This window comes from Mustelus asterias, chromosome 13, assembly GCF_964213995.1.
Source record: "Mustelus asterias chromosome 13, sMusAst1.hap1.1, whole genome shotgun sequence".
NCBI classification, from domain to species: domain Eukaryota; kingdom Metazoa; phylum Chordata; class Chondrichthyes; order Carcharhiniformes; family Triakidae; genus Mustelus; species Mustelus asterias.
In genome coordinates this window covers 57495697-57516749 of record NC_135813.1, presented here as the reverse complement: position 1 = coordinate 57516749, position 21053 = coordinate 57495697, and the positions used below count along the sequence as shown (strand labels likewise).

Below are 21053 nucleotides of genomic sequence, written 5' to 3'. Positions count from 1 at the left end.
TCCTATTGCTGATCACTGATCTCCGGTAAGACCCAGAAGAGCAGCCTTCACTTTTGGGATGGGCGGGTAGATAGGATTTGTTGCTATTTACACAGTTGCACAAACGGGTGAGAATATAACAACCCATTCTTCCTAATTTGTGATATGATTGGAATGGAACCTCACGGCGCAAGAGAGCTACAGAAGATGTCTATCCCACCGGCTGTGTGGGATCAGTGAGCAGAAACAGGATATGGGAGAGAGACGGGGCCAGAACACCGATCCTCCCTCAGACACCTTTTGTTCAGTCTGTGCCTCTCCTTTATCCTAATCTGTGGTTCAGGGTTTTAATCACGTATAATTAGTCTAAACTTTGACAGGCCATGACTTCTAAAGTTGGTTTAATTCTGAAGTATTAGCGTTGACAGTAAAGAGTACAGTTTACAATTTGTCCATTCCTAGAATTACAATGTGATCAGTGTGATGTCTAACATCCTGAATCTTGGCTGGAAAGCCAGTGAGCGTTTGCGATCTTGTCACTTTTGTCCTTCACCTCTCCAGGAATTTCTAATCACAGCCTGTCTTCCATCTGGCAAGACTTTTTCGACTTTGATCAAAATTAAAAAGTGATAGTAAGATGATGATTCTGAATGTGTCATTGTATAGCGTTAGAGAGTTCCTGCTGCTTATTGTAATGTATCTCTGGTGTGTATCTCTTCTCTCTCTGCCCCCCCCCCCCCCTCCCCCAGGCGGAGCACTGCCAAGCAGGCTGTCGATAACCTATCTTTCCTGGGGTGTACAGGAGCAGAGGAGTTTGCCACAAGTCCTGCCAGCAGCCACAGTGCAGGTGAGAATATGAAAGGCCTGGAGCTTGTTCTCTTCTTGGTCTGTCTCTATGATCATAGAACCATAGAATCCTACAGTGCAGAAGGAGACCATTTGGTCCATTGAGTCTGCACCAACCACCCTATCCCCGTGACCCCACATTTTTACCCTACCAGCCAACCTGGCACTAAGGGGCAATTTATCATGGCCAATCAACCTAACCCATACATCTTTTGGACTGTGGGAGGAAACCGGGGCACCCGGAGGAAATACACGCAGATACGGGGCAGACTCCACACAGACAATGACCCAAGGCTGGAATAGAACCTGGGTCCTGGTGCTGTGAGGCAGCAGTGCTAACCACTGTGCCACCACCCGTAGGTTCATTTAAGTATCAGTTTCACTGTTTCCCATGACTACTGACTTCAAGTGTTGAGTTGAGACATGCTAATACAGAACTGGAAATGCGATAATACCCACAATGCACTTCAACGAGCTGAACAGAGATTAGCCTTTGGGCCTCCTCCCAGCCATCCGATGAGGTTATGGCTGATCTATATCCTAGCCCCCGATACCAGTGCTTGCCCCATGTGTATAATATTTCCATTTACTAAAAATCTAACACTTACAGCTTTAAGTTTCTAACAGCTTTAAGTTTCAACAAGTTATCTGACATCAAATGCCGTTTGCGGAAGAGAATTCCAAGTCTCGTGTGTGTGTGTGTACGTGTGTGTGTACGTGTGTGTGTACGTGTGTGTGTACGTGTGTGTGTACGTGTGTGTGTGTACGCACGTGTACGTGTGTGTACGCACGTGTACGTGTGTGTGTGTACGCACGTGTACGTGTGTGTGTGTACGCACGTGTACGTGTGTGTGTGTACGCACGTGTACGTGTGTGTGTGTACGCACGTGTACGTGTGTGTGTGTGTACGCACGTGTACGTGTGTGTGTGTACGCACGTGTACGTGTGTGTGTGTGTACGCACGTGTACGTGTGTGTGTACGCACGTGTACGTGTGTGTGTGTACGCACGTGTACGTGTGTGTGTACGCACGTGTACGTGTGTGTGTACGTACGTGTGCGTGTGTGTGTACGTGTGTGTGTACGCACGCGTACGTGTGTGTGTGTGGGCACGTGTACGTGTGTGTGTACGCACGCGTACGTGTGTGTGTGTGGGCACGCGTACGTGTGTGTGTGTGGGCACGCGTACGTGTGTGTGTGTGGGCACGCGTACGTGTGTGTGTGTGGGCACGCGTACGTGTGTGTGTGGGCACGCGTACGTGTGTGTGTGTGGGCACGCGTACGTGTGTGTGTGTGGGCACGCGTACGTGTGTGTGTGTGGGCACGCGTACGTGTGTGTGGGCACGTGTACGTGTGTGTGTGTGGGCACGCGTACGTGTGTGTGTCTGGGCACGCGTACGTGTGTGTGTGTGGGCACGCGTACGTGTGTGTGTGGGCACGCGTACGTGTGTGTGTGTGGGCACGCGTACGTGTGTGTGTGTGGGCACGCGTACGTGTGTGTGTGTGGGCACGCGTACGTGTGTGTGTGTGCGTATGTGTGTGTGTGTGGGCACGCGTACGTGTGTGTGTGTGGGCACGCGTACGTGTGTGTGTGTGGGCACGCGTACGTGTGTGTGTGTGGGCACGCGTTCGTGTGTGTGTGTGGGCACGCGTTCGTGTGTGTGTGTGGGCACGCGTTCGTGTGTGTGTGTGGGCACGCGTTCGTGTGTGTGTGGGCACGCGTTCGTGTGTGTGTGTGGGCACGCGTTCGTGTGTGTGTGTGGGCACGCGTACGTGTGTGTGTGTGGGCACGCGTACGTGTGTGTGTGGGCACGCGTACGTGTGTGTGTGGGCACGCGTACGTGTGTGTGTGGGCACGCGTACGTGTGTGTGTGTGGGCACGCGTACGTGTGTGTGTGTAGGCACGCGTACGTGTGTGTAGGCACGCGTACGTGTGTGTGTGTAGGTACGTGTGTGTGTGTAGGCACGCGTACGTGTGTGTGTGTAGGCACGCGTACGTGTGTGTGTGTAGGCACGCGTACGTGTGTGTGTGTAGGCACGCGTACGTGTGTGTGTGTAGGCACGCGTACGTGTGTGTGTGTAGGCACGCGTACGTGTGTGTGTGTAGGCACGCGTACGTGTGTGTGTGTAGGCACGCGTACGTGTGTGTGTGTAGGCACGCGTACGTGTGTGTGTGTAGGCACGCGTATGTGTGTGTGTAGGCACGCGTACGTGTGTGTGTGTGTAGGCACGCGTGTGTGTGTGTGCGTGCGTGCATGCGTGTGTGTGCGTGTGTACGTGTGTGTGTGTAGGCACGCGTACGTGTGTGTGTAGGCACGCGTACGTGTGTGTGTGTAGGCACGCGTACGTGTGTGTGTAGGCACGCGTACGTGTGTGTGTGTAGGCACGCGTACGTGTGTGTGTGTGTAGGCACGCGTACGTGTGTGTGTGTAGGCAAGCGTACGTGTGTGTGTGTAGGCACGCGTACGTGTGTGTGTGTAGGCACGCGTACGTGTGTGTGTGTAGGCACGCGTACGTGTGTGTGTGTAGGCACGCGTACGTGTGTGTGTGTAGGCACGCGTACGTGTGTGTGTGTACGCACGCGTACGTGTGTTTGTGCGCACGCGTACGTGTGTGTGTGTGCGCACGCGTACGTGTGTGTGTGCGCACGCGTACGTGTGTGTGTGCGCACGCCTACGTGTGTGTGTGTGTGCGCACGCGTACGTGTGTGTGTGCGTGTGTACGTGTGTGTACGCACGCGTACGTGTGTGTGTACGCACGCGTACGTGTGTGTGTGTACGCACGCGTACGTGTGTGTGTGCGCACGCGTACGTGTGTGTGTGCGCACACGTGTGTGTGTGTGTGTGCGTGCGTGCATGCGTGTGTGTGCGTGTGTACGTGTGTGTGTGTACGCACGCGTACGTGTGTGTGTGCGCACGCGTACGTGTGTGTGTGTGTGCGCACGCGTACGTGTGTGTGTGTGCGCACGCGTACGTGTGTGTGTGCGCGCACGCGTACGTTTGTGTGTGCGCGCACGCGTACGTGTGTGTGCGCACGCGTACGTGTGTGTGTGTGCGCACGCGTACGTGTGTGTGTGTGCGCACGCGTACGTGTGTGTGTGTGCGCACGCGTACGTGTGTGTGTGTGCGCACGCGTACGTGTGTGTGTGTGTGCGCACGCGTACGTGTGTGTGCGCAAGCGTACGTGTGTGCGCACGCGTACGTGTGTGCGCACGCGTACGTGTGTGCGCACGCGTACGTGTGTGCGCACGCGTACGTGTGTGCGTATGTGTGTGCGCACGCGTGTGTGCGTGCGTACGTGTGTGTGCGTGCGTACGTGTGTGGTGCGTGCGTGCGTACGTGTGTGGTGCGTGCGTACGTGTGTGGTACGTGCGTACGTGTGTGTGCGTGCGTACGTGTGTGTGCGTGCGTACGTGTGTGTGCGTGCGTACGTGTGTGTGCGTGCGTACGTGTGTGCGTGCGTACATGTGTGTGCGTGCGTACGTGTGTGCGTGCGTACGTGTGTGCGTGCGTACGTGTGTGCGTGCGTACGTGTGTGTGTACGTTTGTGTGCGTGTACGCGTACGTGTGTGTGTACGCGTACGTGTGTGTGTACGCGTACGTGTGTGTGTACGCGTACGTGTGTGTGCACGCGTACGTGTGTGCGTACGTGTGTGTGTGTACGTGTGTGTGTACGCGTACGTGTGTGTGTACGCGTACGTGTGTGTGTACGCGTACGTGTGTGTGTACGCGTACGTGTGTGTGTACGCGTACGTGTGTGTGTGTACGCGTAAGTGTGTGTGTGTACGCGTAAGTGTGTGTGTGTACGCGTAAGTGTGTGTGTGTACGCGTACGTGTGTGTACGCGTACGTGTGTGTGTACGCGTACGTGTGTGTGTACGCGTACGTGTGTCTACGCGTACGTGTGTGTGTACACGTGTGTGTCTACGCGTACGCGCGTGTGTGTGTACGCATACGCGTGTGTACGCGTACGCGTACACGTGTGTGTACGCGTATGCGTGTGTGTGTACGCGTGTGTGTGTACGCGTGTGTGTGTGTACGCGTGTGTGTACGCGTGTGTGTGTGTACGCGTGTGTGTGTGTGTACGCGTGTGTGTGTGTGTACGCGTGTGTGTGTGTGTACGCGTGTGTGTGTGTGTACGCGTACGTGTGTGTGTACACGTGTGTGTCTACGCGTACGCGCGTGTGTGTGTACGCATACGCGTGTGTACGCGTACGCGTACACGTGTGTGTGTACGCGTATGCGTGTGTGTGTACGCGTGTGTGTGTACGCGTGTGTGTGTACGCGTGTGTGTGTGTACGCGTGTGTGTGTGTACGCGTGTGTGTGTGTGTACGCGTGTGTGTGTGTGTACGCGTGTGTGTGTGTGTACGCGTGTGTGTGTGTGTACGCGTACATGTGTGTGTACACGTACATGTGTGTGTCTGTACGCGTACGTATGTGTGTGTGTGTATATCCGTATATGTGTGTGTGTGTGTGTAAGCGTACGTACGTGTGTGTACGCGTATGTTTGTGTGTGTGTGTACGCGTATGTTTGTGTGTGTGTACGCGTATGTTTGTGTGTGTACGCGTACGTGTGTGTACGCGTGTGTGTGTGTGTATGCGTACGTGTGTGTGTACGCGTACGTGTGTGTACGCGTACGTGTGTGTACGCGTACGTGTGTGTGTACGCGTACATGTGTGTGTACGCGTACGTGTGTGTGTACGCGTACGTGTGTGTGTACGCGTCCGTGTGTGTGTATGCATGCGTCCGTGTGTGTGTATGCATGCGTCCGTGTGTGTGTATGCATGCGTCCGTGTGTGTGCATGCATGCGTCCGTGTGTGTGTATGCATGCGTCCGTGTGTGTGTATGCATGCGTCCGTGTGTGTGTATGCATGCGTCCGTGTGTGTGTATGCATGCGTCCGTGTGTGTGTATGCATGCGTCCGTGTGTGTGTATGCATGCGTCCGTGTGTGTGTATGCATGCATCCGTGTGTGTGTATGTGTACGCGTCCGTGTGTGTATGTGTACGCGTCCGTGTGTGTGTGTACGCGCCCGTGCGTGTGTACGCGCCCGTGCGTGTGTACGCGCCCGTGCGTGTGTACGCGCCCGTGCGTGTGTACGCGCCCGTGCGTGTGTACGCGCCCGTGCGTGTACGCGCCCGTGCGTGTGTACGCGCCCGTGCGTGTGTACGCGCCCGTGCGTGTGTACGCGTCCGTGCGTGTGTACGCGTGCGTGCGTGTGTACGTGTGCGTGTACGCGTGCGTGTGTGTGCGTGTGCGCGCACGCACGTGTATTGTGTGTGTGGAGAAGTATTGCCTAAAGTACTGGCGCTAATGTTTAGACTCTGCCCCCATAATCCTCGGCTCAGCAGAAATAGTTGCTCTCTATCCACCCAAACTGTTTCTTTTAATATCTTGAAAACTTGGATCAAATCAGCCCCTGTCTTAATTCTAAGGAATGCAACCCTAGTTTGTGGAAGCGCTCTCGTAATTTAACACTTGTTGTCCGGGTCTCATTGTGGTTAATCTGCGCTGCACTCCCTTCATGGCCAATGTACCCTTTCTAGGATGTGGTGTCCAGAAATACACTCCATGCTCTAATCGGGGCTTTCTATATCTGAAACATGACTGCTATCCCCTCTAGATACAAAGACCAGTATTCTGTGGGTCATGTTGATTATATTCCCCATCATGACATTTTGGAGTCTCAGTACCAAGATCATTGGAGTTTCCTGGGAGCTCTGTGTTTAGAAAGTCCCTGTCCTTTCCTTTTTGGTTCAAAGTGGGTGATGTCATATTTCCCTCCATTGGAATCTATTCATCGGAAAAGCAGTGTGACAGACAATTCCGAGACAGTGGAAGGGTCAGGGGAGGTCGTGCTGGGTGTCACCGGTGTACATGTGGATCCTGACCTTGTGTTTTCACATGATGTTGCTGGGGGGGGGGGGACAGCAGAGGTCACTGCAGATGATTCTCCGGCTGTGATTGGATGGAACAGGATGAGTGCAGTTGGGTAACAGTGCAGGGAGATTCTGGATAATGTTGTGAGCAGCTGCAGACAGGTTTGCGAGAATGAGGAAAGGATTGTTTACCAAGATAACAGTCACACAGGATGTCATCTGTAACTGCGATAGGAGCCGCTTTGACACACGGGTGAGGCAGAAACGTGATTGGAAGGTTTCAGACACGAGGTTGCAGGAAAGATGGGCCCGAATGAGGGAGATAACAACATGGTCACGGACTTTGGAGTGGAAAGCAATGCTTTGCTTAAATTGAGAGACATTAGGGGAGTTCTGGGTTCCTCCCTGCGATGTACTGAGTCAGCCGATCTTGCAATGCCACTTAGTTGGTGTGGGAGGTGTTTTGGGAGGGGGGAGTGGGAGGGTGCCCCAGCTCCTACACGGGGCGAGACACGGAAGGGCCATGTTGGAAATGTGAAGTTGTCGACTGAGGTCAGAATTTACATTTTACTTGTGTCCTTTTCTACAGTCGAATAGCCTGTCAATACTTTGGATGGCACAGTGGTGCTTCCTCACAGCGCCAGGGACCCGGGTTCAATTCCCGGTTTGGGTCACTGTCTGTGCGGAGTCTGCACGTTCTCCCCATGTCTGCATGGGTTTCCTCCGCGTGCTCCGGTTTCCTCCCACATCCAAAGACGTGCTGGTTAGGTGCTTTGGCCGTGCTAAATTCTCCCTCAGTGTACTTGAACAGGCGCCGGAGTGTGGCAACTAGGGGATTTTCACAGTAACTTCATTGCAGTGTTAATGTAAGCCTACTTGTGACACTAATAAATAAACTTTAAACACCTTCCCTGCCAATCCCTTAAGCATGCTACCTCCTTGTGGAAATAACCATGAGTTTGGATGTGCTGATTTGGCACAGTTATGGGTGTGGAGGTGGTGAGGGTTTGAGACGGGGGGGTCTTGCCATTCTTCCAGAGAGGAAAATGGTGTTGATTTAGCGCAGCGCAGTCAGTTTCAGGTGCAGGACAGGCACCTGGAGAAGGACAGTGGAGGTTTCAGTTCAATAAAGAGTAGCACTACCCCACATCGGGCTAGTAACAAACTTGTGGTTAGTCTTTAATTTGAACCAGTGATTGGCAAACGGGCTGAATTTCTCTGTGCCGTGCGGTCCCCGATTCTATACCATTTTGGATTGAACCTCCTGCAGGCAGTTTCTGATTTCATTGGACAATAATAAATTACTCGCTGGAGTCCGCTATCTGATTAATACAGTGTGGTGACCTTTCGTGAATGTAGCCCAGGGTGACCCAGACTCCGGGATCCAGCCTGATGTCAGAATCTGTCTGTGCGCACGCTGGTTTCTCAGGATAGGCAGAGGGAAAGACCCAGAAATAAGGCCCTTGCTTAAAAATGTCATCTGATTGCAGCTGTATTGTATTACTGAGAGGAGTTTGCTTAATGTAAAATACAAAAAGGGGATGCCTGTTCAGTGTCAGTGAGCAGAGAAGCTCCAAACCTGTCCTGTTCAGTACAACTGGGGCCACTCCAACTGTCATTGTAGCAAACAAACCGTGTGCAGTTTGGGATTCTTGTGAGTGGAGTGATGTGTCTGACCCAGGGGAACATGTTTTATCAATGGAGAGAGGGGGGAGGGGGGGGGGAAGATGATTCATTCCAAGCATTGTTTCAAGCCAGAATCATCTAGTGTCACAAACACTGCATGATAAAGTGGTTTTGGGAAGATGGGACTTTGTGAGGTTGTTTTCTTTGGTCTGATTTAGTTGCATATCTGTGAGAACTGACCAGTCTGTTAGTACCTGCTGATCGGGGCAGCACAGTGGTTAGCATTGCCGACTTACAACTCCAGGGACCCAGGTTTGATTCCAGCCTTGGATGACTGTCTGTGCAAAGTCTGCACATTCTCCCCATGTCTGCGTGGGTTTCCTCCAGGTGCTCTGGTTTCCTCCCACTGTCCAAATATGTGCAGATTAGGTGGATTGGCCATGCTAAATTGCCCCCTAATGTTGCAAGTTGTACATTGGGAGGATTATCGGGGTAAATGCATGGGTTTGCGTGGATAGGGCAGGGTTAGGGTTGGCTCAGATGCTCTGTCAGATAGTCAATTAAGACTTGATATGCTGAATAGCTGCCTTCTGCAATGTAGGGTTTCTATGATTCAGTGAGAAGAAAGCTTGCAGTGGCATTGTTGGTGAGGTTAGAAGCCAGTGTGATGATACAGCGCTATTTATATATTTCATGTTTCTTTAGAATGTTTTAAAGTTGTGTGTTTTTACAGGGAGTTGGTATGTCTGGAAAACATACAGCTCAGATGCTGGGAAATTACTCATTTTAGCCATGTAGTGTTTACTTAGGGTAAAGCTAATAGGCTTTTGTTTAGAAATGGGAAAGAACTCTTTTTCTATTAAAGAAATGGAATGTGAATATCGAGTTGTGAGATACTAGGTTAATGGGAGGAGCTAGGTTTGTAGTAGTGAATCAGTTTCTCTTTCATTTTCATTTTTCAAGTGAGTTGATGGCTAGAGCTGTTTAAAGACACAGCCTGCTCTGAAAATCAGAACCTCTTTGAAGGCTTCAAGGCTGTTAACCGTGCGGGCGGCACAATGGTTCGCACTGCTGCCTCTCAGTGCCAGGGACCCGAGTTCGATTCCGGACCCGGGTTACAGTTTGTGTGGAGTTTGCACATTCTTCCCGTGACTGCATGGGTTTCTTCCAGGTGCTCCGGTTTCCTCCCATACTCCAAAGATGTACGGGTTAGGTGGATTGGCCATTCTAAATTGCCCCTTAATGTCATGGGGATTAGGAGGATAAATATGTGGGGTTACAGAAATAGGACCTGGGTGGGATTGTTGCTGGTGCAGACTCGATGGGCTGGATAACCTCCTTCTGCACTGTAGGTTCTATGATTCTGTGATAAGCCATGATTGTATCGAATGGCAGGGCAGGCTCGATGGCCTATTCCTGTTCCTATGAATCAGCAGAATACAGTGGGAATACTGGGATCGCCAGGATATGTTGAGAATACGGGGATCAATTGGACACGTTGGGCATCTTGGAAAATTGCCCCTTCTGAGACACCAGGTCAGGTTTAGTGACAGATTGTTGTCAGTATAGGCTCGATGGGTCAAATGGCCTCCTCCTGCACTGTTGATTCAATGATAACCAATTTAAAGCAAGTATGCCTGGGTTTGATAACTATATTTAAAGTGGGTTTGAGTCTATGGGAAGACTGGTGCTTAATAGGAACTGAAATAGTAATAAGTTAGAAATTAGAGTTGTTTCTTTTCATGTTTAAAGATTGTTCAAAAGTTAAGAGTTAAACTGTTTCATTCTGTTAGCGTTATATGTAAACTGAGTTCTGAACAAAGCTTGTTTTAATAAAATATCCCTAGTTTGTCAGTGGAGTTACTCCTGGAGCAAAGCAACTTTCATCACATTTATGCCAAAATAAAAAAAAATTAGGGTCTAGCCTAGCTTCACAATATACCTTGGGGTCTGGTCTGGAATCTTAACACCAGCTGGGAACTTAACACCACCCGAACAGGCGCCGGAGTGTGGCAACTAGGGGATTTTCACAGTAACTTTATTGCAGTGTGAATATAAGCCTTACTTGTGACACTAATAAATAAACTTTAACTTTACTTTTAGTTTTAAAACACACAGTATTACACATCTCCTTGCCTTCTGACTCTGCACCGCCTGCTCGAGGTCTAAGTGACTGATAATGTCTGTTTTTGTTCCAGGGACCCCGCTGAACCAGGCCTCATCCTACGAGGACCCTTCTACTGGCCGCGATCCAAGTGAGTTATAGACATTCAGGGAGTGCATGGGTGAACTGCAACAATTGTTTATTTCTGTCTGGCACAAAGTAAAACAGGAAAGGTGGCCAAACCAAGGTCTACAAAGGAAATTAGAGATAGTATTAGATTCAAGGAAGAGGCACACAAATCAGCCAGGAAAAAACAGCAGACCTGAGGATTGGGAGCAGTTTAGAATTCAACAAAGGAGGACCAAGGGAATGATTAACAAGGGGAAAATAGAGTACGAGAATAGGCTTATGGGAACATAAAAGCTGCCTGTAAAACCTACAAGTATGTGATGAGAAAAAGATTAGTGAAGACAAATGTAGGTCCTTTACAGTCAGAAATAGGGAAATTTATAATGGGGAACAAGGAAATGACTGGCCAACTAAGTGCATTCTTTGCTTTTGTCTTCACAAGGGAGGACACAAATAACATACCAGAAATGTTGGGGAACACATGGTTTAGTGAGAGGGAGGAACTGAATGAGATCAGTATAGCAGAGTAATGGTGTTGAGGAAATTGATGGGATTGAAGGCTGATAAATCCCCAGGGCCTGATAATCTACATCCCAGAGTACTTAAGGAAGTGGCCCTAGAAGTAGTGGATGCATTGGTGATCATCTTCCAAGATTCCAAAGACTCTGGAACAGTTCCTACAGAATGGAGGGTAGCTAATGTAACCCCACTGTTTAAACAGGGAGGTAGAGAGAAAATAGGGAATTATGGACCAATACGTTTGAGGTTGGTAGTGGGGAAAATACTGGAGTCCATTATCAAAGATTTAATAGCAGAGCGTTTGGTGAACAGTGGCAGAATTGGACAGCATCAGCACGGATTTATGAAAGGGAAATCATGCTTGACAAATCTACTGGAATTCTTCAAGGCTGTAACTAGTAGAGTTGATGAGGGGGAGCCAGTGGATGTGGTTTATTTGGACTTTCAGAAGGCTTTCGACAAAGTCCCACATAAGAGATTAGCGTGTAAAATTAAAGCGCACGTAATTGGGGGTCATGTATTGAGATGGATAGAAAACTGGTTGGTAGACAGGAAACAAGCAGAATAAACAGGTCTCTTTCGAATGGCAGGCAATGACAACTAGGGTACCGCAGGGACCAGTGCTGGGACCCCAGCTATTCACAATATAAATGATTTAGATGAGGGAACTAAATGTAATATTGTCAGGTTTTCAGGTGACATAAAGCTGGGTTGGAGGGTGAGCTGTGAGGAGGATGCAGAGATGGTTCAGTGTGATTTAGACAAGCTGAGTGAGTGGGCAAATGCATGGTAGACACAGTATAATGTGGATAAGTGTGAGGTTATCCACTTTGGTAGCAAAAAACAAGAAGGTAGATTATTATCTGAATGGCTATAGATTGAGAGAGGAGAGCATGCAACGAGACCTGTGTGGTCTCTTACACCAGTCACTGAAATTAAGCATGCAGTTGCAGCAAGTGGTGAAGAAGGCAAGTGGTATGTTGGCCTTCATAGCGAGAGGATTTGAGTATAGCGGCAGGGATGTCTTGCTGCAATTATACAGGGCCTTGGTGAGGCCACGTCTGGAATACTGTGTGCAGCTTTGGTCTCCCTTTCTGAGAAAGGTTATTCTTGCTATAGAGGGAGTGCAGCGAAGGTTTACCAGACTGATTCCTGGGATGGCGGGACTGACGTATGAGGAGAGATTGGGGGTCGATTAGGATTGTACTTGTTGGAGTTTAGAAGAATGAGGGGGGGGATCTCAGAGTAAACTACAAAATTCTAACAGGGCTAGATAGAGTAGATGCAGGAAGGATGTTCCCGATGATGGGCGAGTCCAAAACCAGGGGTCACAGTTTAAAGATATGGGATAAACCATTTAGGTCTGAGATGAGGAGAAATTTCTTCACCCAGCGAGTGGTGAGTCTGTGGAATTCGTTACCACAGAAAGCAGTTAATGATGTTTTCCAGAAGGAGTTAGATGTAGCTCTTGGGGGCAAAGGGATCAGAGGATATGGGGGAGGGCGGGCTGATCATTTGGATGGTCAACCATGATTATAATAAAGGGTGGAGCAGGCTCGAAGGGCTGAATGGCCTACTTTTGCTCCTAGTTTCTTTGTTTCAATTGAGCCAAACTGCAGAGGAGTAAAAGCAAATGATGTGAATGTGGAGAACGGTGAAAGTAGATTGCAGGCCAACCATATCTAACTGAGGAAAAAACAGGTTCATGTCCAGGAGGAGACCAATCAGAATTCTGAGGAAACATGAATCTGTGTCTCTTCATTCAGATGCTGCTGTGAATTTACAGCATTTTCAGTTATAACCAGAGAGCTTTTCCTCCCTCTCCCTCAGCCAAATGTTAACAGCTAAATAATTTAATCATTTTCAGACGTCTGTGGACTGTGAGCTGTAGAACTGCATTTCACAGTGATGCATTGCATCTTTTTCTCAAGATGTTTTGATTTTTATCTTTTTGTCCCCTTTTTTTCTGCCCGTCAAGTCTAATCCTTCGCCCAAGTTTTAAGTTTATTTATTAGTGTCACAAGTAGGCTTACATCAACACTGCAATGAAGTCGCTGTGAAAAAATCCCCTAATCGCCACACCCCGGCTCCTGTTCGAGGGAGAATTTAGCATGGCCAATGCCCCTAACCAGCACACCTTTCGGACTGTGGGAGAAAATCAGAGCACCTGGAGGAAACCCACGCAGATACGGGGAGAACGTGCAAACTCTGCACAGACAGTGACCCAAGCCGGAAATCAAGCTAACCACCGTGCCACCCAAAGAACGTGAGCTCACGGCTTCCTCTTTGTCGCCTCTGATAAGTAACAATCCGAGGTCGGGAGAGAGACAGGCCATGACTGACTGACTGCCTGTCTGGCTCTCCTCTGCTTGTGGGGAGTTGGAAGTGGCTTTCACACAATGTCTCTCAGCTTGGGGCAACACGAGGGGATCGGACATTGGCCATTGTCTGCCCTACTCCACTTGTCCTTATACATGGGGCATCTTCCCCAACTGCACACCCATCGTCACCGCCCCATCCCAGTCTGTATATTGTATTCAAAAAAATATAAGTTCGTCTTTTTACTGCCAGCATTTATTTTTACATTAACTGTAAAACTATTACATGCTGTTGTGATATTTCCCCTGCGGTTGTGCCCACACTCTGTCCCTGAAGTGCCTTTAAGCTGAAAGCACATTAGTCTGACCTATTGCTTTGTGTGAAGTGATAATGAAGATGTGCTTTAGCAGGGCCTGGGTGGGTAGCCAGCCGCCTTCGAAAGCTTTACTGCTGCCAAAACCTCACAATCCTGGAACAGTGAATTTAATGTTTGTGTTGGGCCCGAGTCGTGTTGATAGCATTACATCAGAACAGAGGAGTTAGAAGCAGGAGGCCATTCAGCCTTTCGAGCCTGCTCCGCCATTCAATAAGATCATGGCCGATCTGATTGTGTCTCGACTCCACTTTCCTGTCTGCCCCCAAACCACCACCCCCCCCCCCCCCCCCCCCCCCCTCACCCCCCCCTGCTGCGGATGTTGGGATTTGAAACAAAAACAGTAAATGCTAGAAAGTCTCAGCTGATCTGGCAGCATCTGTGTCCCCGGACCCCTTATCTCTGAAAAATCTAACTCAGCCTTGAATAAATCCAATGATTGAGCCAATGACTGAGCCACCACTGCTCACTGCAGAGAATTCCACACATTAACCACCCTCTGAGAAAAAAATTCTCCTCATCTCCGTCTTAAATGATAAACCCCTTATTTTTAAACCTGTGTCCCTCTGGTTCTAAACTCTCTCACCAAAGGAAACATTCTCTCAGAATCCACCCTATCAAATCCCCTCAGGATCTTGTATGTTTCAGTAAGATCACCTCTGAGTCTTCTAAACTCTGATGAGTATAGACCCAAACCGGTTCAAACTCTCTTCATAAGATAAGCCCCTCATTCCAGGAATGAGTCGAGTGAACCTTCTCTGAACTGCTTCTGGTGAAATTATAATGCAATTTATGCATTGAGGGTGCAGTATATTTTAAAGTACTGTTTAAAAATAAAACTTACAACCACCCATCTGGTGTTGATATGTCACCTTTTTGACCCTGACCTTGATACCATTGCTTTACGCTGACTAGTTTATTTTAATCTACGCCCTTCGCACTGCTCTCCTGTTCCAGACCTCCTTTCCGCTTGCTGACTGGCTCTGAGACTTAGATTCTGCAGCTGGGTTCTTGTGTGTAATGCTGGTATTGATATCTGAAACTCCTAGAGGCGGAAACCAGTAACTGAACTGGAATCACACCACCCCATCTCAGCTTTGAATTGCAATGTAATCACTCCTGTTCACATTCATAGAATCATAAAATCCCTGCAGTGCAGATAGAGTCCATTCAGCCCATCGAGTCTGCACCAATTCTCCGCGAAGCATTTGACCCAGGCCCTATCCCCGTAACCCCTCGTATTTACCCCACTAATCCCCCTGATTTACACATTTTAGGACACCAAGGGGTAATTTAGCATAGCTAATCCACCTAATCTGCATATCCACAGATCTCTGAAGGTTGCCACTCAAGTGGATAGAGCCATGAAGAAGGCCTATAGTGTGTTGGCGTTTATTAACAGGGGGTTTGAGTTTAAGAGCCGTGGGGCATGCTGCAACTGTTCAGGACCTTGGTGAGACCACATTTGGAATATTGTGTGCAGTTCTGGTCACCTCACTATAAGAAGGATGTGGAAGCATTGGAAAGAGTGCAAAGGAGATTTACCAGGATGCTGCCTGGTTTGGAGGGTAGGTCTTATGAGGAAAGGTTCAGGGAGCTAGGGCTTTTCTCTTTAGAGCGGAGGAGGATGAGAGGCGACTTAATAGAGGTTTATAAGATGGTGAGGGGGATAGATAGAGTGGACATTCAGAGACTATTTCCTCGGGTGGATGTAGCTGTTACTAGGGGGCATAACTATAGGGTTCATGGTGGGAGATATAGGAGGGATGTCCGAGGTAGGTTCTTTACTCAGCGAGTGGTTGGGGTGTGGAATGGACTGCCCTGCTGTGATAGTGGAGTCGGACACTTTAGGAACTTTCAAGCAGTTATTGGATAGGCACATGGAGCACACCAGAATGATAGGGAGTGGGATAGCTTGATCTTGGTTTCAGACAAAGATCAGCACAACATCGAGGGCCGAATGCCCTGTACTGTGCTGTACTATTCTATGTTCTATCTTTGCACCTAGCCACATTGATCCAAGCCCAGATGAATGAAGGCACCAGCTGGTGTAGCCGCACACAGCAGTCGTCCCAGGGCCTACACCGAGTTAGTTGAGCTTATCCAGGTCTAAGATTGTGATGTTAGAATTGGGCACATAGCTGTTCAGAGTGGGATGGAGGCCAGAATTCCCATTACTGTTGGAAAGTTCACCTCAGCGATACCTTACCCATGGGAAGAATGGAGAAAACAGGAAATAATGAGGCAACAAAACTTGATCAGCCATGTGGAAAATTTCCAAATAAATTGGTTGAATATTCTTCCACTGTTAACTGCAAGACAAAGGCTGGAACTCTACCACCTTGCCCGCCACAGAATCGGAGCGGGCGAGGATCCGACACCAGAAATCTCCATTGACCTTGGGTGGGAATTTCCGGTTTCGCCTGAGCGAGTCCGTAAAATCCCGCCCAAAATGTCTGGTTAAATTTGACTTTAAATTGGAGTTTATTTATTAGCTTATTAATTTTTTTTACTAATATTTTTTTAACTAAAATATGTGGGGGTTTTTTACTAATTGAAACTATCGTTATCCTGATGCTTTGATGCTGTCTGTGTAAAGATGCGTAGCTCTTTCAATGGGCTGCCAGGTAACCCGGTGTAACCCATGTCTCTCACTCAGTTCGTGTTCCAGCCAAGGGTGGTGGGGGGGTGGGGGCAGGGTATGTGAGTGAGAGGGGCAGACTACAATTCGCTTTGTATTTTGGAGTTGATGGATTGGGGATCGGGGCTGTAAATCAGTGACTGCTGCTGAGTAATGTGCATGTTTAACTGTCAGCCCAGGGCAGGATTAGCCTTGCTCCAGACTACCCGACTGTCTCTGGTTGTCTAGACTGGCTGGTTAGGACTGGCGCTGGAGGGAAGCTTGTGCCCATGGTGAGAGCACCTTGTGCAAAAGAGAGGAGAGAGTCAGAAGGATTAAAAGTGTACTTGGTTCGAACATCACTAACTGCATGTAATTGACCTGATTAAAGTTAAAAGTAACAATTATCTGATGTACTAATGGGATTGTAATGTTAGTGTAACAGGTTTAATCTGATCTGCACAGCACTCGATGTCAATACAGTTAAACAGCAGACGTAATCCTATTGAACACAGGACAGTGGTGCCTTGTGTCTGTGGCTATTTCAGTTTGCGTTTTAACCTTTGTATGTCTCATACTACTTGACCGCAGCTAGGAGCCCTCGCACGTATCCTTACATTGAAGTAGCTTGGGAAAGGTTCTGTCTGATCCCTGGTGTAGCAGTAGGAGGAAACCCATATTTACACCTGGTTGTGCTAAATGTTGCAGGATCTGATGCTGGAATGACTTAATTTTCCACTTTGATTTCTGCTTTTTTTTGTGCCTGTTTTTCCCGCTCTGAAACTCACTGGCATGGTCTGTGATTGTGACACATCTCCTGTATAATCCATGTGTTAGATCCGTACACAGTGAAACCTTAATTTCCTTAATGACCCCGATCCTGCTGCTTATTAACAGCGGATGAAAAGATGTGATTAGCAAGCAAATAATCCCTTCTGTTGTTTTGCGTACTTTGCAATTAATTTGTATGCTTAACAATTACTAAAAAAAATCTGTGTTTTGATATTGCTGTCAAATTATGCACAATGATGTATATGCATGTTAAAATTTGGATAGCAAGAATCTTTTAATTTTTTTTAACAGCAAATAATAATTTTTTTCTTTCTTCTCACTCTTCCTTCTTCCCTTTGTGCTCAATCATTGGCTTTAATTTTCTCTTTCCTCCCCTCCTCTCCCTTCCCTCCTTTCCCTTCCCTCTTTCTCCTTGTCCTGGAATTCGGTGTCCGTATCATTTTCTGACGTGCTGAAGTTCTGATGCTGTCTGCTCCCCCTGTAGTGCCCAGTTTCTGTTGCACAGTGGGTGTTGACTGGAAGTCTCTCACCACACCTGCCTGCTTGCCACTCACTACGGACTACTTTCCCGATCGTCAGAGCCTCCAGAACGACTACACAGAGGGCTGCTACGACCTCCTCCCAGAAACTGATGGTGACAGGTCTGTTAAATTCTCCTCTTTCACTTTGTTTAAATTAGCAGGATGTGAAGTGGGGCGCAAGGGGAGAAACGGGGGGGAATGTGTGCACTTGTAGTCAAAAAGACATACGGCATGTTTGCCTTCATTGGCCGGGGCATTGAGTTTAAAAATTGGCAAGTCACGTTGCAGCTTTATAGAACCTTAGTTAGGCCGCACTTGAAATATAGTGTTCAATTTTGGCCACCACACTACCAGAAAGATGGCTTTGGAGAGGATACAGACAGTGAAGAAAGTTATCTCCAATTGCAACGGGATCTTGATCAATTGGACCAGTGGGCTGACGAATGGCAGATGGAGTTTAATTTAGACAAATGCGAGGTGATGCATTTTGGTAGATTGAACCAGGGCAGGACTTACTCAGTTAATAGTTGAGGAGAGTTACAGAACAAAGAAATCTAGGGGTACATGTTCATATCTCCTTGAAAGTGGAGTCACAGGTGGACAGAGTAGCGAAGAAGGCATTCGGCATGCTTGGTTTCATTGGTCAGAACATTGAATACAGGAGTTAGGACGTCTTGTTGAAGTTGTACAAGACATTGATAAGGCCACACTTGGAATACTGTGTGCAGTTCTGGTCATCCTATTATAGAAAGGATATTATTAAACTAGAAAGAGTGCAGAAGAGATTTACTAGGATGCTACTGGGACTTGATGGTTTGGGTTATAAGGAGAGGCTGGATAGACTGGGACTTTTTTCTCTGGAGCGTAGGAGGCTGAAGGGTGATCTTATGGAGGTCTATAAAATAATGAGAGGCACAGATCAGCCAGATAGTCAAGATCTTTTCCCAAAAGTAGGGGAGTCTAAAACTAGAGGGCATAGATTTAAGGTGAGAGGGGAGAGATACAAAAGTGTCCAGAGGGGCAATTTTTTCACACAGAGGGTGGTGAGTGTCTGGAACAAACTGCCAGAGATAGTAGAGGCGGGTATAATGTTGTCTTTTAAAAAGCATTTAGATAGTTACATGGATAAGATGGGTATAGAGGGATATGGGCCAAATGTGGGTTTAAAAAAAGGACGGCAAGTTGGGCCGAAGGATCTGATTCCATGCTGTAAACCTCTATGACAGAAAAGATTTACCAGGATGTTGCCTGGTATGGAGGGCATTAGCTATGAGGAGAGGTTGGAGAAACTTGGTTTGTTCTCACTGGAACGATGGAGGTTGAGGGGTGACCTGATAGAAGTCTGCAAGATTATGAGGGGCATGGACAGAATGGATAGTCAGAAACTTTTTCCCAGAGTGGAAGAGTCAATTACGAGGGGGCACAGGTTTAAGGTGCGAGCAGCAAGGTTTAAAGGAGATGTATGAGGCAGGTGTTTTTACACAGAGGGTGGTGGCTGCCTGGAACTCGCTGCCGGGGGAAGTAGTGACTTTTAAGGGATGTCTGGACAAATGAATGAATAGGATGGGGATAAAGGAATATGGTCCCCGGAAGGGTAGGGGTTTTAGTTCAGTCAGGCAGCATGGTTGGTGCAGGCTTGGAGGGCCGAAGGCCTGCTTTAATATTCTTTGTTCTTTGTTGTACTGAGGGTGGGGAGTATGTGACGGGCACAACAGATTCAGTCATTAGTGGCTTTCATATTGCAGCCTGCTTTTCAACTCCAGCTCCTCATTGCAGTGGACACCGTCTGATTTATGTTGTAAATCAATCAACCATAGGAGTCGCTGTTCACTGAGGGTAATTGGTGTGACCTGATGTACGCCTGTTGGAAATTGCGGGGGAGCAGGTTTTATGTTTGTGATAACCCTCAGGACTTGAATGGGGAATCATTGATTGACCTTCCTGTAGGAATCATAGAATCCCTACAGTGCAGAGGGAGGCCATTCAGCCCATCGAGCCTGCACCGACAATGATCCCACCCAGGCCTTATCCCTGTACCCCTATATATTTACTCTGCTAATCCCCTGACGCTAAGGGCCAATTTAGCATGGCCAATCCACTAATCCACACATTTTTGGACTGTGGGAGGAAACCGGAGCACCCGGAGGAAACCCACGCAGACACGGGAGAATGTGCAAACTCCACACAGACAGTGACTCGAGGCTGGAATTGAACCCGAATCCCTGTCTCTGTGAGGGAGCAGTGCTAACCACTGTGCCGCCCCGTTGAATATGAACTCCCTGGGGATTGGTAATTAACTCACCAGGTGGAGCTCGTATACCGAGCCCTGTATAAAGCAGGCCCCTGAGTGGGTCCATTATTCCATCGTCCCAGTTGGGATGTGTTTGTATTCACCACAGGCTTATGGTTTTTCTTTATTTTGAGCAATAAAGCACCGTTCCTTTACAGCCGACCCCTGGAGTTATTATAGTGTTTGAAGAGATTCTGAGTTCCATATTACTAACCCTCCCACTGATTGGATTTGGACCAGCCAGGTTCTCTGCTTCCTACCTTCCAGCAGGTGTCAGTGTTTTACTATCATTTCCCCCTCTCCGCAGATGCGGCAGTGATTGGAAACAGAATTTCTGAATACTCAGCTTGCTCTGAAATTCCTCAAGCTTCTTTGGACCTGTGCATCTTTAACAATGTACGCCTTAGATTTTTTTCCAGAGTAATGGGCTCCAGTATAAAGGGATGCATAATGTAATCATTCAATGCCCTGGTTGGTGATTGCTTCCTGGAACATTATCCTAGAAGGTCATGTTCCTTCACTGCAGAAATATTCACAGCAGTTATAATGTTACCCCATCCCTCCTCAGCTACAGTTGAAAGTTGCTGAAGATGCACTCACTGCCTAATCTTTCCTGATCCTCCAAATCCACACACCAGTCATTTTCCAGTGTCTGTAAAGTATGGGCAGTTCTTTGTGAATTTACCAGAAGGTTCTTTTATTCATTCAAGGGATGTGGGTGTCGCTGGCTAGGCCAGCATTAGTTACCCAACCCTAAGCACCCTCGAGAAGGTGGTGGTAAGCGGCTTTCTTGAACCGCTGCAGTCCACGTGGTGTAGGCACACCCACAGCGCTGTTAGGGTGAAGGGTAGTGAAGGAACAACGATATAATTTCCAAGTCAGGATGGTGCATGGCTTGGAGGGGAATCTCCAGGTGGTGGTGTTCCCAGCTATTGGCTGCCCTTGTCCTTTAGGTGTTAGGTCACAGGTTTGGAAGGTGCTATCAAAGCAGCCTTGCTAAGCTGCTGCGCTACATCTTGTAGATGGTGCACCCGCTACCACTGTGCGTCGGTGGTGGG

The 21053-nt window shown here is 48.4% G+C and overlaps 1 protein-coding gene across 4 annotated transcripts in view; it reads left to right on the top strand.

The window, feature by feature from the left end:
* depdc5 (DEP domain containing 5, GATOR1 subcomplex subunit) overlaps nucleotides 1-21053 on the top strand; it is a 192754-nt gene that overhangs the window by 86009 nt on the left and 85692 nt on the right. For 3 of the 4 annotated variants that reach the window (XM_078226821.1, XM_078226819.1, XM_078226822.1), the window contains exons 23-25: nucleotides 729-826; nucleotides 10527-10583; nucleotides 17642-17825. In XM_078226821.1, the coding sequence (XP_078082947.1) occupies nucleotides 729-826; nucleotides 10527-10583; nucleotides 17642-17825 (339 nt within the window). The remainder of the gene's footprint in view (nucleotides 1-728; nucleotides 827-10526; nucleotides 10584-17641; nucleotides 17826-21053) is intronic. The other variant, XM_078226820.1, reaches the window with a different exon arrangement.